Below are 14,887 nucleotides of genomic sequence, written 5' to 3' on the forward strand. Positions count from 1 at the left end.
AAGAACCAAAGGCAGGAGGTGAAAGGCAGTGTGGGAAATCACAAGTAAAGGTCTGATGCCCCTGAATCAGAATACAGATCTGTGGAGGAAGCAGCTGCTGTGGACACCAGAGTGTGTTTCCATAATCCTGAAGCCTGCCATTCTGGCCACACTTTAAAGAAGAGGATACTACCAGGTCTATTCTGAAGTGGGCAAGTGTGGCTGTTAGCTACCACAGAGAGGACCTGCCAGGAGCGCTTACTGAGTAAGGTTGCACGCCCAACCTCCCAGCCGCAAACCAAGGAGCTGAAACCAACTAACAGCCTCTTAGAGTTAAATTCCCTACCCACCCTTCCTTAAAGTCCCATGAGCCATCTACTACGCTTAGTATAGGGCTTAGCTGTAAGGGAGACAGATGCTAGTTCTTTCGCCGCCTCTGTTCTCGAAGCCCCAAATCAAAAGCTAGGCACTGCTAAGATGTACGAGGAACCCCAGGCCGTTCTGAGATCAAGAAAAACCCAAACTGCTAATCTCTCCAGGAGAGGCTCGGCGAACGCTGGGAATTGTAGTCGGCAGAGGCAAGTCTCCCGGATGCACGCTGGGACTGGTAGTCCGTTGCGCGGGCTCGCCCTTCACCTGGCCAGGGCGGGTGCCTCAGGGCCAATGGGAGCGTTGCCGGCCCGGCCTGTCCCGCCCTGCGCCTCCGGACGTCTGTGCCGGGACAGGGCCGCTGCGGATGCTGGGCCCTTGAGCTGAGTGCTTGCTGCCGGAGCCTACCTCTGCCGTCAACCGTCCGCACGGGCTGGGCCCAGGCGCCGGGACGGCGAAGATCAGCTGAGGAAGCTGAGGCTGCCATAGGACGCCGCCGCGGCAGGCTTATGGCCTCCATCTTGCTCAGGAGTTGCCGCGGCCGGGGGCCTGCCCGCCTCGCACCGCCCCGGGCCGCCTCCCCGCGGGGTAAGCGGGAGCTGCGCACTCGACCTGTTGTGGGCGACCAGGCGTCCGCACGGGACCACCACCTCTCCGGTCCCCGCGCCCCGAGGCAGCGCGGCGGTGACAAGCATCTGGTGGCCGCCTATGCTGGGTAGCTTTTGCTGTGACCTTAGTTGCCCTGGTCACTGCAGGTCACTGCTACCGACTGAGGCGCTGAAAAAGTTCCTTAGGGCCATGGCTTTCCTGGCGCTCCTCCCCTCGATGAAGAACGGAGCCCTGCCATGCTCTTTGACCAGTTCAGGCTTGGAAGCCGGAACTTTGGGACAAGGAGATTGGGTTGTGGTTGATGCCAGCATAGTGGGCCGCTCCCTGGGGTGGGGTGGCGGATGACCGTGCTTCCCTAGGAAACTTGTATGTGTCCTGTTTGTAAGTTACGGTAAGGATGAAACTTGGCCTGTGAAAGTGGGACTAAGACCTTATGGTTTCCTGGCAGAAGTACAGTTCTTGTCACCTTAACAGAATTGGAGAGCCGGGCATGGTGTGGAGCCAGGCGTGGTGGCACACGCCTTTAACCCCAGCACCCTGGAAGTAGAGGCATGTGAATCTCTGAACTCCAGACCATTTAGAAATTTCAGGACAGGCAGGGCAGAAGACCCTGTCTTAAAAACAAACAGTAGCAAAACCAGTTATGATGCATGGAAAGACAGCAAAGTATCCCTGCGTTTCATGAGGTTTTTCAAGCTGTCTCTGTCATAAGAGCTGTCTTCCTAGCTGTCTACCTGTTGATTTACTTGTTCAGGATACCATAAAGTACTTCTGCCCTTTCTTATTTATGTGACATGTTTATGGCTTTTAAATTACCTGATTGTGTGTGTGTGTGTGTGTGTGTGCGTGTGTGTGTGTGTGTGTGTGTGTGTGTGTGTGTGTGTGTGATTACTCCAGGTACAAGAATGTTTTCTGTAGTTAACCCAGTCCCCTTTGAACAAAAATACTGCTTCCCTGATAGTGGTTAGATGTAGAACCAATAAAGCAGTACTGGGTAGCAAGTCCCTGCCTTCCTTGTAATGATGTGCTGGCAGAGGCAACAGTGAACATTACATACAATGAACATCTTAACTTTTTAGTCATAGTGGATAAATTGAGGCCAACATTGTCCCAGAATGTTCTTTATTCTTGAGTACTTACCATATTCTTCACTTTTGTGTGACATACTTTATTTTGATTTTCTCATTATCTTCTTCTGTTACACCACATTACATTGGTCATTTTGGCTCTTCATGTTGTAACCGTTTCACAAATTTTGTGTGTTTTCCATGGCCTTGACAGCTTTGAGGAGTGCTTGGTGTGTTGTAGGATTTTTCTTTTGGTGCTTTGCTGATGAGTTCTGGAGGGGTTTTAAGTGTTTTGCTCATCGAATGTGATCAAGGCTCCACAGTTATATTGTTGATGTTGAGTTGACCTGGTTCCTTAGGGGGAAGTGTACCTGTCAAGTGTCCACTGTGAAGATCCTTTCCTTCCCTTTTCTGTGCTGTTCTCTGTGAAAGGAAGATACTTGGCATGTAAAAGTGGGACTGAATGATCCTGGAGTATGTGGGAGAGAAGCCAGTCCAGAAGCCACAGTGCCATTTTGTAAACCTGTGAGGACTAGTCAAGGCTCAGGAAAACTTGGAGTGAGACAAGTTCCTGCAACTCTAGACAGCTGCAAAGTGCTCCAAACCTGGAGGCTTTGCATGAATGTCAGTGAGAACATTGCCAGGAAGAAGCAGAGGTCTCCTGGAGGCCGGGTAAATCAGGGAAAGACGCTTAGTCTCTATCCCTGGGTCTGTCACTGAGCTCCTAAGGCTTTTGGAGTGATAGCGATCAATGCGTGTGTTACACATAAGGAGCCCTTTCTACCCCACCTGAGAAGAGAAGTCAGGCCTAAATAGATGCCTCCAGTGGGGTGGGGAGTATAGAGTGAGTGGTCCGCAGACCAGAGGGCAGAATACTGCTAAAAGAACCTGGGTTGGTCAGGACTCTCCTGCTTATGTTCCATGACTCTTCTGGCTACTCACTTGTGTCCTTTGTGATAAACTGTGACTCTGCTGGGTCCTGTGAGTTGTTCTAACAAATTATCAGAACCAAGAGTATTTTCACCCTTCAAAGTTGCTATTTTATTTTAGCTTTTAGAAAATGTAGGCACTCTTGTATGGGAATACGTGCTCTATGTGTGCAGGTAGGTGCCCATGGAGGTCAGAAGAGCTCAGAGCTGGAGTGACAAGCAATTATGAACCAGCCAGGATGAGTACTGGAAACTGAACCTAACCTCTGCAAGAGCAGCAAGTACTTTTACCTGCTGAGCCATCCCTTCAGCCCAAACCCCAAGTTTACAGAGAGCAGAACTGCATGCAGTCTGAGCAGCCATAGTGAAGTACAGGCCTGTGAGCCTGTCACCCTGGGTGCATCGATAGTGGAGCAGGAGCAGCCTGCAGTGTCATTTGAGGAAGCATAAGATCCACCCAAGCTCTCTTCTGGGTGCTATGGGGGTATTTCTGAGCCAAATCCTGTAAAAGTAGGATTGCAAAGGGGCAGAGAGAAAATTCTGAGCCTCTTTTGATTAAGAAGAATCTGGAAAAGTTTGTGTGCCCCAGGTGTGTACTTAAAATGTAACACTTGGTGCTTATGCTTGTAAGAATATAGCTGAGGGACAGCTAGAGGCTCAGGTTCTTGTTTTGTGACCTGAAAATCCTAGGACCCATATTGTGGAAAGAGAGAATCAAATCTTGGGAGTTGTCCTCTGACCTCTGAATGAGTGTATATATAATGAATAAATGCAAAGTAAAATTTAAAAACAGATGATTTTATATTTTAAAAATGTAGCTATTATCTTTGTTTTGCATTGTTTATGGTGGTGAAGGAACAACCAGAGTTTTCCCAGTGCTACCAGACGCTAAATGTGACCTCTTTCTCCCTAGAGCCAGAAGAGTTCCCTCCTGACATAAAATGGTAAATGAAGGCCTTTGCTGCTACTCCCACTGCTTGGAGGATTGGGCAGGGGGTCACCTAGCCCTGCTGTTTCCTGAAGTCTACTTGGGCCATGTGCCACTGTTGAGAATGGTACTTCTGCTTGTCACTGTGCAGGAAGCCTGTTCTCTCCTTCCTGCCTGCCTCACATAGCAGTGTTGTGAATAAATTCTCACCTTCATGTGTTAGAATTAGAGTGGATTAGGGAAAGTGTCAAAAATGTATTTCATCACTAGTGTTTTCCAGAAATGGCCTCTTTTAAAGTTTTTGCTTTAATTGTATTTAGTGTGTGTGTGTATGTGTGTCTGTGTGTGTGTGTGTCTGTCTGTCTGTCTGGACATGCTATGGCATGCTTGTGGAGGTCAGAAGACAACTTGTTGGGAGTTTTTTTCCCTACTATGTGGGTTCTGAGCATGAACTGGTCTTGGTGACAAGCACTTTTACCCACTGAGCCATCTTGCTGGCCCTGTAGAGGCTTCTTAGCATTTGTTAGTTCCCTGCCTTTGTCCCTTGGAATTGAGTTTCAGTCCATTGGACTATTTGTTAGGAGTCAGTGTGCCCTTCCCCTTGCCTAGCAACAACAGTGGTAGCTGAGTGGAAGGGGTTCCACGTTGGGAGAAGCCCACAAGCCTTCAGTGCTCCTCCCTGAGGCTCAGCCTGAGACCCATTTTCCAAATGGGAGAGTCCGTGCTGCTCCACCATGCTCTGAAGCCCTCCATCATTCACAACAATCTCCCAGAAACCTCCCACTTGGGGTTCCATTCAGACTTTCAAAGATGCCTGTTTGACACCTGTTTACTTACCTTTTCTTTGTTTCTGTCATAGGTAGTCTGAATGATCGAGCTTGTCTCAGTTGTACCAGGACCGTGGGGTTGACGAGCCATGAGTAAGTAAGCCCATGACTGAATATGACACCATACATGTCTGCTGGAGGCTGCAGGCTACATACCTGGACTTTGTGAGGGAACCGACAGCTTCTTCCTCCATGTTCCTTGGTTTTGTTTCTTTCAAATCCCGTGTGTTTATTTTGAAGGTTATAACGATATACTGTTGGCCAAGTTTAAGAGAGTTAGTACTCAGAATGCTAGTAGCACTTATGCATACCACTGGCTTTTTGGTGTACTTTTGGTTGTTGTTTTTGTCTTACTAATTTGGTTTTTGTTTTGTGAAAGAGTCTCCATATATAGCACCTGTAGCTTAGACTGGCCTTGAATTTTCGACAGCCCTCCTGTTTAGCCTTCTAGTTACTAGATTTACACTTGTACTCCAACACGCCCTGCCTGACATTTTCATTTATGTAGCTGGGTTTATCACTATATTTTGTCTATCAGCATCTTCCATGCTCACACACCTGTCTTCTTTATTAGCTTTCCATAGACTTTTGCCTAATTCTCTTCAGCTGTTTGTAGCAGCATTAGGACTGTTGGCAATCTGTGAGCAGGCAGACCTTTCCTTGAATACTTCGCTCTTTCAAGGATGCTTGCCTCAGGGATGCTCACAGCATGTCCCTCCCCTCACTCTGGAGGCATAGTGACTATGGTGTATTTAGCCCATTGACGGTGCCTATGAGATGGTGACAGTATCTCAGATGAGGCTTTGGTGGCATTGCAAGGCCAGTGTCAGAGTTTCTTGAAGAAAGTGGCACTCACACTTCCTGTTGTAAGTAGTCTTGGACCTCCACCAGAGTTGCTGTGCTTCTTGCACTGTGTCCTGCACCCCAGTCTCTACCTCAGTCTTAATCAAGAGGGTAGGGCCAGGAGATACCCTCTGCTATCAGCCCAGATTACTGAAGGCAGTTCATTTCCTGCTTCCATGTCCCTGCCCTTTTCTCTGGAGAGCAGAAAACCAGTGCTACTTTCTCTGCATGTCCCTGCCTCTCCAGCCCCTCGTCTCTGGAGATTTTGTGTTCACTTAAAGCTGTTAAGTAATTACTTGGCTCTGCAACATAAGCAGTGCTGCTTCTTGATACAGATTTAATTCCTTAAATTAAAGACAAGTCAGGACTAGAGAGATGGCTCAGCGGTTAAGAGCACTGTCTGCTCTTCTAGAGGTCCTGAGCAACCACATAATTGCTCACAACCATCTGTAATGGGATCTGATGCCCTCTTCTGGTGTGTCTGAAGACAGATAGTGTATTCATATACATAAAATAAATAAATCTTTAAAAAAATTAAAGACAAGTCAGCTGTGAAGACTTGGTCTTTTGTTAAAGTGCATTTGGTGTGATGCCTTTTGTCAAACGCTGAGATGAACAGATTGTCTAAGGTCCACAGGCTTCTTAGACAGTGCAACATTTCTGTGGCTGAATGGGTTCTGCACACCCATCATGGTCAGATCCCCACACAGCTGACTGAAAGAGTCCTCATGTGTGGGCTCCTGTTGGGTGAGATGTTCACTAATCAGATTTCTCTCTGGATAGTCTCAAGACTGCTGTCATGGAATCTTCTTTGTGCAAGTAAAGGCATTAATGTCTGTACAGAGCTTCTTTAAGTCTTGTTTGTTTTTTCAAGGTAGGGTTTCTCTGAATAACAGCCCTGGCTGTCTTGGAACTCACTATCTATACCAGGCTGGCCTTGAACTCGCAGAGATTTGCCTGCTCCTGCCTTAGCTTCTGCCTGTTGAATGCTGGGATTAAAGGTATGCACTACTATATCTTGTTAGCTTCTTTGGCTCTTCCTGAAGTGTGCTGGTGAGCTGGTGAGGCTTGGGGGTTTGGGGGAAGTTGAATAGGATTTGGTACAAAGTCTCTGGGTTTTGTTTTTGGTTTTTTTTTTTTTTTTTTTTTTGTCTTCATCATCTGCTTGGTTTGGTGGGTGGTTGATTGGTTTTGTTTTTTTTCAAAGGGTCTCTAGTTTTATAAAGTGCCAATACCAAATGAAGATTGGTGGAATGCTCTGTGGACTCAGTTTCCCTGCATAAGTCCACAAAGTGTGGGTTGCAGGTCCTATGATTTATGACTGAACTGGCTGTATAACCCTTGCTGTAGGCAGTTTGCTTGGCTTGCACTGAGATGCACCATATGCCGGTTTCCTTCCTAAGGTCTCTAGTCAGTATGCTAGGAACTAGCTCCTCACCCTGACTTCTCTGAGATTTTAGTGTCCTAGATAACTTCTGAGTTCTCCCTGTCTAAAACAGCCTTTGTGAAATGCCATTAAACCTACCAAACTCTGGAGGTTAGCAGCTTTTTGTTTCCTTTTGTGGAGTTGGGAATAGGACCTAAAGCCTTGCTTGCTAGATGGGCACTGTGCCCTTGGTACACCCTCAGCCCCAAGATTAACAACTTTTTTTTTGTTTTGTTTTAAACAGAATCTCTTATACCTAAAGCTGGCCCTTAACTCTTGATCCTACTACCTCCTCTCCAAGATTTTTGGTTAGAGTACGGATGGTAGCCGGGCATGGTGGCACATGCCTTTAGTTCCAGCAAAAGCGGGCAGAACTCTCTGAGAGCTAGGCCAGCCAGAGGTATTAGGTATATCCTGTCTCCCCCACTGCCCCAAAAAGACTTTTCCATTTTCTTTCAGAAAAAGAAGCACCATTTCTGTTAGGTCATGACCTTGGCCTTTAAGGCAGTTCCCAGGTGTATTCTGCCCTCACTTTCCTTTTCCACTGTCTTGCCAAGTGCTTGCTTCTGCCGGTCTATGATAATATTCTAGAGTTTGGTCACTTCACGTCACTGTGTTTGCTTTCTGCTCATCTCATAACAAGTTCAGGTTATGGCTGAAATCTTGTTGGCACAGCAGTGCCCACCTCTCCAGTCCTAATGCCTATGTCTCTGTAGTTTCAGGGCCTGCCTCAGCAGGAAGCCCTGCCTCAGGCCAGCTTCAGCTGGGCACATAGCATGGCAGCCTCAGGCCAGCTTAGCAGAGCGTGTTGTGCTGAGCATTATTAGCTTTGGGTCTCACTCTTGTCTGTCTACCAGCTGCTCATTCTCATTTTAAAGTGTTCTCTTTGAGAATATGTGCTAGATTTGTCAAGTACTTTTTTAGCATTGAAGATTTTTAAGATTCATATTAGAATGTAAAGAACTGTGCTTTATTAATTAAAAAAAAATGTTTTCAGTGCTGGGAATCAAAACCGGAGCCTTGTACTTCCAGACAGGTGTTCTCCATCTCCAGGCCTTGTTTGGTGTGAGACAGTCTCACTGTGAGATCCAGGCTAATCCCAAGCTCAATTCTGCCTCCCAGTACTAGGATTATAGATATGTGCCACCATGCCTGGCTTTAACTTTTTTTACTTATGTATTTTGGACATTTGCTTTAAAAGTTAGCTATGAAGTTCTGTTCAGCAACTTTTTAAATCAGCACTTACGGATGAGCGGCAAAAACTTCCATTTTAGCCAAGCAGTGTAAGAAATTTTTGTGTGTGATGTGGACATGCACTTGTGAGAAAGCACTTATATGTGGGTGCTAGTGTGTGCATGTGGAAGCCACAGGAAAATATGGACTGTCTTCCTTGATCATGCTCCACCTTATTTTTTGAAACATATTTCTCAGTGAATGTGGAGTTGACCGATTTTTCTAGGCTGGCTGGCAGTGAGCACTAGTAGTTTGCTTGTACCCACCTCCCTTGTACTGGGATTACTGGAGCACACACTGTATGCAGCTTCTGCCATGGGTGCTGGGGATCCAGATCCAGCTTCTCATGTTTACACAGCAAGCACTTTACCAACGGAGCCACCTCTCTAACCCATGCAAGAACTCTTGACTCCTGGACCTTCAGAGATGGCTCATTGGTTAAGAATATTGCTGGTCTTGCAGAGAACCCAGATCCCATTCCCACACAACCATCTGTAACTCCGTTTCATAGGATCCAGTGCCTTCCCTTCTGTGGCCACCTAACATGCACATGATACATATATATGCAAGCAAAATATTGCACATAAATAAATCTTAAAAGGATTCATGAGTTAAATTCACAGAACCCTCAGAAATGTTTTGTTTTTGTTGTTTTTTTAAAAAGAAAAATCTTGAGTCCTGGAAGTGACGTGTAATGGGTAGGTACACATTGGTATTGGTTTATTGTGGGGTTTTTTGTTTTTTTTTTTTTTTTTTTTTGGTTTGTTTGTTTGTGTTTGTGTTTGTTTTGTTTATTGAGACAGGTCTCTTTGTAGACCTGGCTGTCTTAGGACTCACTGTGTAGACCAGGCTGGCCTCAAATTTGGAGATTCATCCTCCTCTGCCTCCTCCTGTGTGAAAGTAGTGCACTGCTATGCTGGCCAGCTATACATACATACATACATATACACACATATGTTTATATTTTATATACATACAGTGTATCTATGTGTGTGAGTGTGCATGTGCCATGATGTGTATTTTCAGTCAAGGAACAACTTTTGGGAGTTGATTCTTTTCTTCTACCTTATGGGTCCCAGGGATTAAACTTTGGTCTCCAGGTTTAATAGCAATCACCTTTGCCCATTGAGCTTTCTTGCCTGCTCCCAGTATTGGTTCTTCAGAGAGAGAGAGAGGGAGAGGGAGAGAGAGGGAGAGAGGGAGAGAGAGAGAGAGAGAGAGAGAGAGAGAGAGAGAGAGAGAGAGAGAGTGTATATACACATTATAATGTAGGTGTTGATATCAGAAGACAACTTGGTGTGATTGGATCTTTCCTTCTACCATACAGATCTAAGGGGTAACTTGGGTCATCAGGCTGGTTAGCAAGTGCCTATATCTGCTGAGCCATCTAGCCGACACCAAATTTAGTGCTCACAGTGGCAAATTTTGCTCTGGGAAATTATACCATGCTAATGGGTATCCCTGCACAGCATAAGCCCAGCATATAATGACATCTAAGCTCAGAATCTCATGTTATGAGCTGGAACCAGGTACTAAGGATTCTAATATACTTTACTGTTTTTTTTGTGTTTTGTTTTTTTGTTTGTTTGTTTTGTTTTGTTTTTTCTGTGTCATCTAGTAGTCTGATGTGGTAGAACCATAGGCCTCTAAGTAGACTTGTCTGCACTTCTGGAATCATCTCCTGATTTTAGAGATTTACTCTGTTAAATTATAGCTGTTGTTTTTCATTTTTGCTGATGATAACGTGATTCCTTGACATCACTTTCCTGAAGAATAGAGTGACTTAGCCCGGCTGGTGTTCTTCCTGACTAGGCCTCTCCTTTGGTTACTAGCTTGCTTCATGCCTTTCTAAGGGTAGCCTGTGATTGGAGGCGCTAGGATGGCTCAAGGGAGTTGTCCTTCTGGGAATGGCCTATGGGCATACCTCTGACATTTACATAATGTTAATGAGTTAGAAACACTGACAGCAGAAGAGGTATTTGTGTCCTCCCTCTTCTATACCACCTGTGTGTGTAGGGTGTGTGTATGTGTGTGTGTGCTTGTGTATTTATGTCAGTCTGTGTGCCCCATTCCTGTTCTTGCCTGCCAGATAGCTGAGAGAATATGTAGCAAATAGTGTAAGGCTCATACACACTCCTCCTTTGGAAGGTATTCCTTAGTCTTCCTGACCCTAACATGAAGGCTGGATATTTAGGCTGGGCAGGACATAGGCTCAGGACCCTTATAAAGGGTCACCCTTGCTAAGATTCCCAGCTTTGTAATGTAGGTGGTTGGGTGCTATGTGCTAGTGGTTAACCACCCTGACAAGTGCGTATGTGTCACATTTTTTAGCATTTATTTATTTATTTATTTGTCTATTTATTTATTTATTTTGAGAGAGGGGACATGTATATGGGTGAACCTAAGCTATGTGCATAGGTGCATATGTGGCGATCAAGGACAAACTGGAAGTCAGTTCTCTCTTCGACCATGTGAACCTCTCAGGGATTGAACTAAGGTCATGAGACTCGATGACAAGCACCAATACCCACTAAGCCATCTGGCCAGCTCCAGCCATCTATTTTTTTCTTTTTCTTTTTTTAAAGAATTATTTATTTATTTATTTTATGTATATGAATATACTGTCACTGTCTTCAGAAACACCAGAAAGGGCATCCTACCCCATTACAGATGGTTGTGAGTCACCATGTGGTTGCTGGGAATTGAACTCAGGACCTCTGGAAGAGCAGTTAGTGCTCTTAACCACTGAGCCATCTCTCCAGCCCTACCCATCTATTTCTTGTTGGAATACTGTGTTTGGTTGGTGCTGTTTCACTCTGTTTGGTAGGTGATTTTTCTAAAGGGAAAGGCAAAAACCAGAGGAAGTTGGAGCAAGATGATGGAAGCTGGACCTGTAGTCTGGCCTCTTCACTAGTGCTAGATGAACACCAGCAGCACCAACATTAGTTCCATATCAGTCAAAAATTTAAGAATATTATTGTAATATATATAATATTATTATATAATTAATGTTCAGCACTTGCCCTAGCACGTGGAAGACCTTGTGTTCTATTCTTAGGAGTGCCAAACAAACAAGCAAACAAAGAAACCTTATAATGTGATTTGCCACCATTTGAAATGGCATAACATGTGTTAATAACGTTAGGAGCCTGTCTGTTGAAACCATGATGATAGCTCAGCGCTGCAGGCCTGATCCAAGCCTATTGACCTGAGTTTGCTGCCTGAGATCACGTGATAAAAGAATGGACTTCTGCAAATTGTCCCCACCTCCCCCAACAACAGCAGACTCTGATGAGTTTAAGAAGAGTAAGATCCTGACCCAACCCTTACCTAGAATGTTGTGTTGCCTGCTTCATCTTTGCGTATGTCTTTGCCTTGGCCTGTGGGCCCTTATATTAGCAGCATCAAGCCTTCTGTGGAAGCCACACTTCCTCACTGAGGATGGGAAGTGATATTTAAGCCTAATGATGCACTTGTCCTATGTGCAGAACTGTCTTTCCCTATATTTGGAGGTGAGGCCATGGTAAGGAGATAGGGCCTGTATCTCTCTGTTGGTAAGTAGATAAGTGGTACTCTGCGTGATATAATACTGTGGTTCAGGACAGAGTTGGTTCGAGGACTTCTTCACAGCCCCAAGATCATAGAGCTAGGGAAATCCCAAGTGTGGTGCTGTGGGGCTGGGTGGGGCTTGGAAAGAGATTGACAGCACTTTACAGGACCTTCAGGGAAATAGATGAAGAGGGCCGACTGGCGTGCATTTCACACTCACAGACACACTTTGTCATTGTCCTCACTGATCCACAGAATTGTCTGTACTACTCTTCTCTGCTTGCTGTAAGATCAGTGTGGGCTTATGATCTGTGACAGAGGACACAGAGTTGCAGTTTGGAGGGTGCCGTAACTAATGATGGCACTGGAGCTTTGGAGCCCAGTGAGTCCCATGCTTGGATTCTTTGTGGGCTAATGCTCTGTGCCAGCTTTCACTGGACAGCATACACTGTGAGCTGAGGCCGTGTGTGCCACTACTCTTATATGAGCCCACCTAGGAGGGATTATAGCTCTGGAGAGTCATACCTTGCTTCCTATTGCTTTGATAGGGCCATCACTTTTGGCTCCCTTTGTGATAGGTATATTTTAATATGAAATTACAAAGGAAGTTCCTAAAGCACAGAAAGCTTATGAAGTCATTGCAATTACAGCAAATGGATCAGCAGTGTGTGTGTGTGTATGTTTGTGCACGCGCGTTTGTGTTGGTGGTGCCGGTAGTGGTGGTGGTGCCAGTGGTGCCTGAGTCACGGGTTTTACTAAGCTAATACATACTCACTAAATTGCTCTGTAGCCCAGGTGTTTATTGTGTGTAGGACCAGAGGTGCATGTTGTAGCACCAGGATAGAAATAGAGGACAGCTTACTTACAGGAATTGGTTTTCTCTTACCGGTGGGTCCTGGGGGTCTCACTCAGGTCACCAGGCTTGGCAGCAGATGTATTTACTCACCAGCCCAGAGCTGCAGCTTCTGAGCCTGGAGGGATGGAGTCTACTTCAAAGCTCCATTCCTCACACGGGAATCCACCCAAGTGCTAGAGGCAGAGAAAGGGGGTTGTGGGAACCCACAGCAGGTCTCTAGAGTGAATTTGGAGTTTGTGGCCACCTAGAGATGGAACTGTAAATCACTGGTAGGGAAAGGTTTCTAATGTACATTTTAAACCTGAGGGAGGGTTGTACAGATCAGTTGTTTCATGGTCAGACTATAAGCTCATTACTGACCCTGGCTCCATATGAAGTCTGGAAAAGGTCTTGTACATAAACTCTCAGCTCCAGGTTAATTAGGCATGATCCCAAATAGCAGTTGGTCTTATTGGGTTCCTGGCAGCCCTGTGAGCCTGATTCAGTGTGGATGAAAAAGTCTAAGGTTCTTAGCTAATAGCTTCTGGCTGTGGCCTCGCTGCTTTTAGGGCCATTATGTAGCTCATTCTGGTGAGGCGGTACAGGCCTGATGACATATGTGCCTCTCATCTCTCTCTGGCAGGCGTTGGGTAGGTACATGCCTCAAAGAGTGTACTAAGGGGGAAGTGAACAAAGCTGGGGAGCCATGCTAGAGCCAGGTAAGGGAATGGGTCCTGGACTCTCCTTTGGGATTTCCTCTTTGTTCTAATGCCTTCTGTCAACCAAGAGTCACTTGTTGAGAGAGAATATCCAAACAGGAGAGACTCTTGACTCTGCATTCCATATCCTCAAACCCAAAGTCATGACTATCACTTCCTGCATCCTGTTCCAGGAATTAGGTAGAGTCCAGTCCAGCTCTCCTGTGTGTACATGTCCGAACTACTGCTGTGTATCTTTGGGAACTAGTAAGCCCTCCCAAAGGCTCCCTCCAAGGGAGTAGATAGTTGCATGCTTTGATCCACCATGAAGTATAGGTTGATGTTTGGGGCTGAGTGGTCAAGTAGGTGAGAGTTTCTCATTGCTGCTTTTATGTTTTTCTCCTTTTCAAGGAGTGTTCTGTCTCGCTGCTGTACTCCAGCCCACCCCGTGTACCTCTGCTTCAAAGGTGAGCCCCTCAGCTGTTGGACTCAGAGGCCTGAGTGCCAAGGCACCTTGGCAAGGGCAGCATGGACACCTGCCTCTGCAAGGTTGGTTGTTACAGGACCTCAGTACCTTCCTGTGCGCGGCTGGCACTCATCATCTCCACTAGGAGAGGACTCTGTGATAGAGAAGTCCCTCAAGTCCTTAAAGGACAAGAATAAGAAGCTGGAAGAGGGTGGCCCTGTGTACAGCCCCCCAGCTCAGGTGGTAGTGAAGAAGTCCCTTGGGCAGAAGGTACTGGATGAACTGAAGCACTACTACCATGGCTTCCGCCTGCTCTGGATCGACACCAAGATAGCGGCCCGTATGATGTGGCGCATCCTCAATGGCCATACACTGACCCGCCGGGAGCGCAGGCAGGTATGGGATACTCTACTTTTTCTGCTGCATGTTATTTTCTACTCCTTCTGGATAAAAAGTCAGGAAAGTTTATAGAAACAAAAGCCTGTCTCACGCTACTGGTGAGTTGTGATGTCAGTGCTGTTTCCTCCCTTGGTTCCCATACCCTTGAGGTCTGTCTCTGCCTCTACTATGTCTTCAGAGACACTGTATCCCTCTGAGGAACTTTCTTAGAGTTATTTCTTTGGCTACGTGGGCTTGGTATGTAATTCCTTCTGTCTTGAAAAGTCCTTCTGTCTGAAAAGACCCTTCCTGGGGATAGGGAAATGGCTCAATTATTAAAAACACTTGCTGTTTTTTCAGAGGACCTGGGTTCAATTCCCAGCACTTAGATAGTGGTTCACAACTGTCCTGTGTGATACAAGTTTCAGGGAATCCTGTACCTTGCAAATCTGTGGACCTTGCAAATCAGGCACACATGTAGTATTCTTACATACATGCAGGTAAAACATTTATACACAGAAAATAAAAATAAATTGTAAAAAGGCAGGGGTGGGGAGTAGAGGAGTCTTAAACCAAGTGCAGTAGTGGCTGTGCCTGTGTCCTGGCCACCTAGGAGCCTAGAGCCCAAGGATCTCAAGCTAGCCTAGTGACCCAGTGAGACATCATCTCAAAAAGACACCAACATATTCTTCCCTGTCTGTGTCTCTAAGAGCTGCAGCTATTGCCTCCCTTCTGTCTTCAGCTGAAGTAG

The 14,887-nt window shown here is 46.0% G+C and overlaps 1 protein-coding gene across 2 annotated transcripts in view; it reads left to right on the forward strand.

Annotated features, from left to right (window-relative positions):
• Positions 1–683: 683 nt before the first annotated feature.
• The window catches only part of LETM1 (leucine zipper and EF-hand containing transmembrane protein 1), a 39,637-nt gene continuing 25,433 nt past the window's right edge, over positions 684–14,887 (forward strand). For both annotated transcript variants that reach the window (XM_080928600.1, XM_080928601.1), the window contains exons 1-3: positions 684–936; positions 4,741–4,801; positions 13,704–14,154. In XM_080928600.1, coding sequence (XP_080784726.1) covers positions 858–936; positions 4,741–4,801; positions 13,704–14,154 — 591 coding nt within the window. In that variant the 5' untranslated portion in view covers positions 684–857. The remainder of the gene's footprint in view (positions 937–4,740; positions 4,802–13,703; positions 14,155–14,887) is intronic.

This window comes from Micromys minutus (assembly GCF_963924665.1).
Source record: "Micromys minutus genome assembly, chromosome: 1".
Classification (NCBI taxonomy): domain Eukaryota; kingdom Metazoa; phylum Chordata; class Mammalia; order Rodentia; family Muridae; genus Micromys; species Micromys minutus.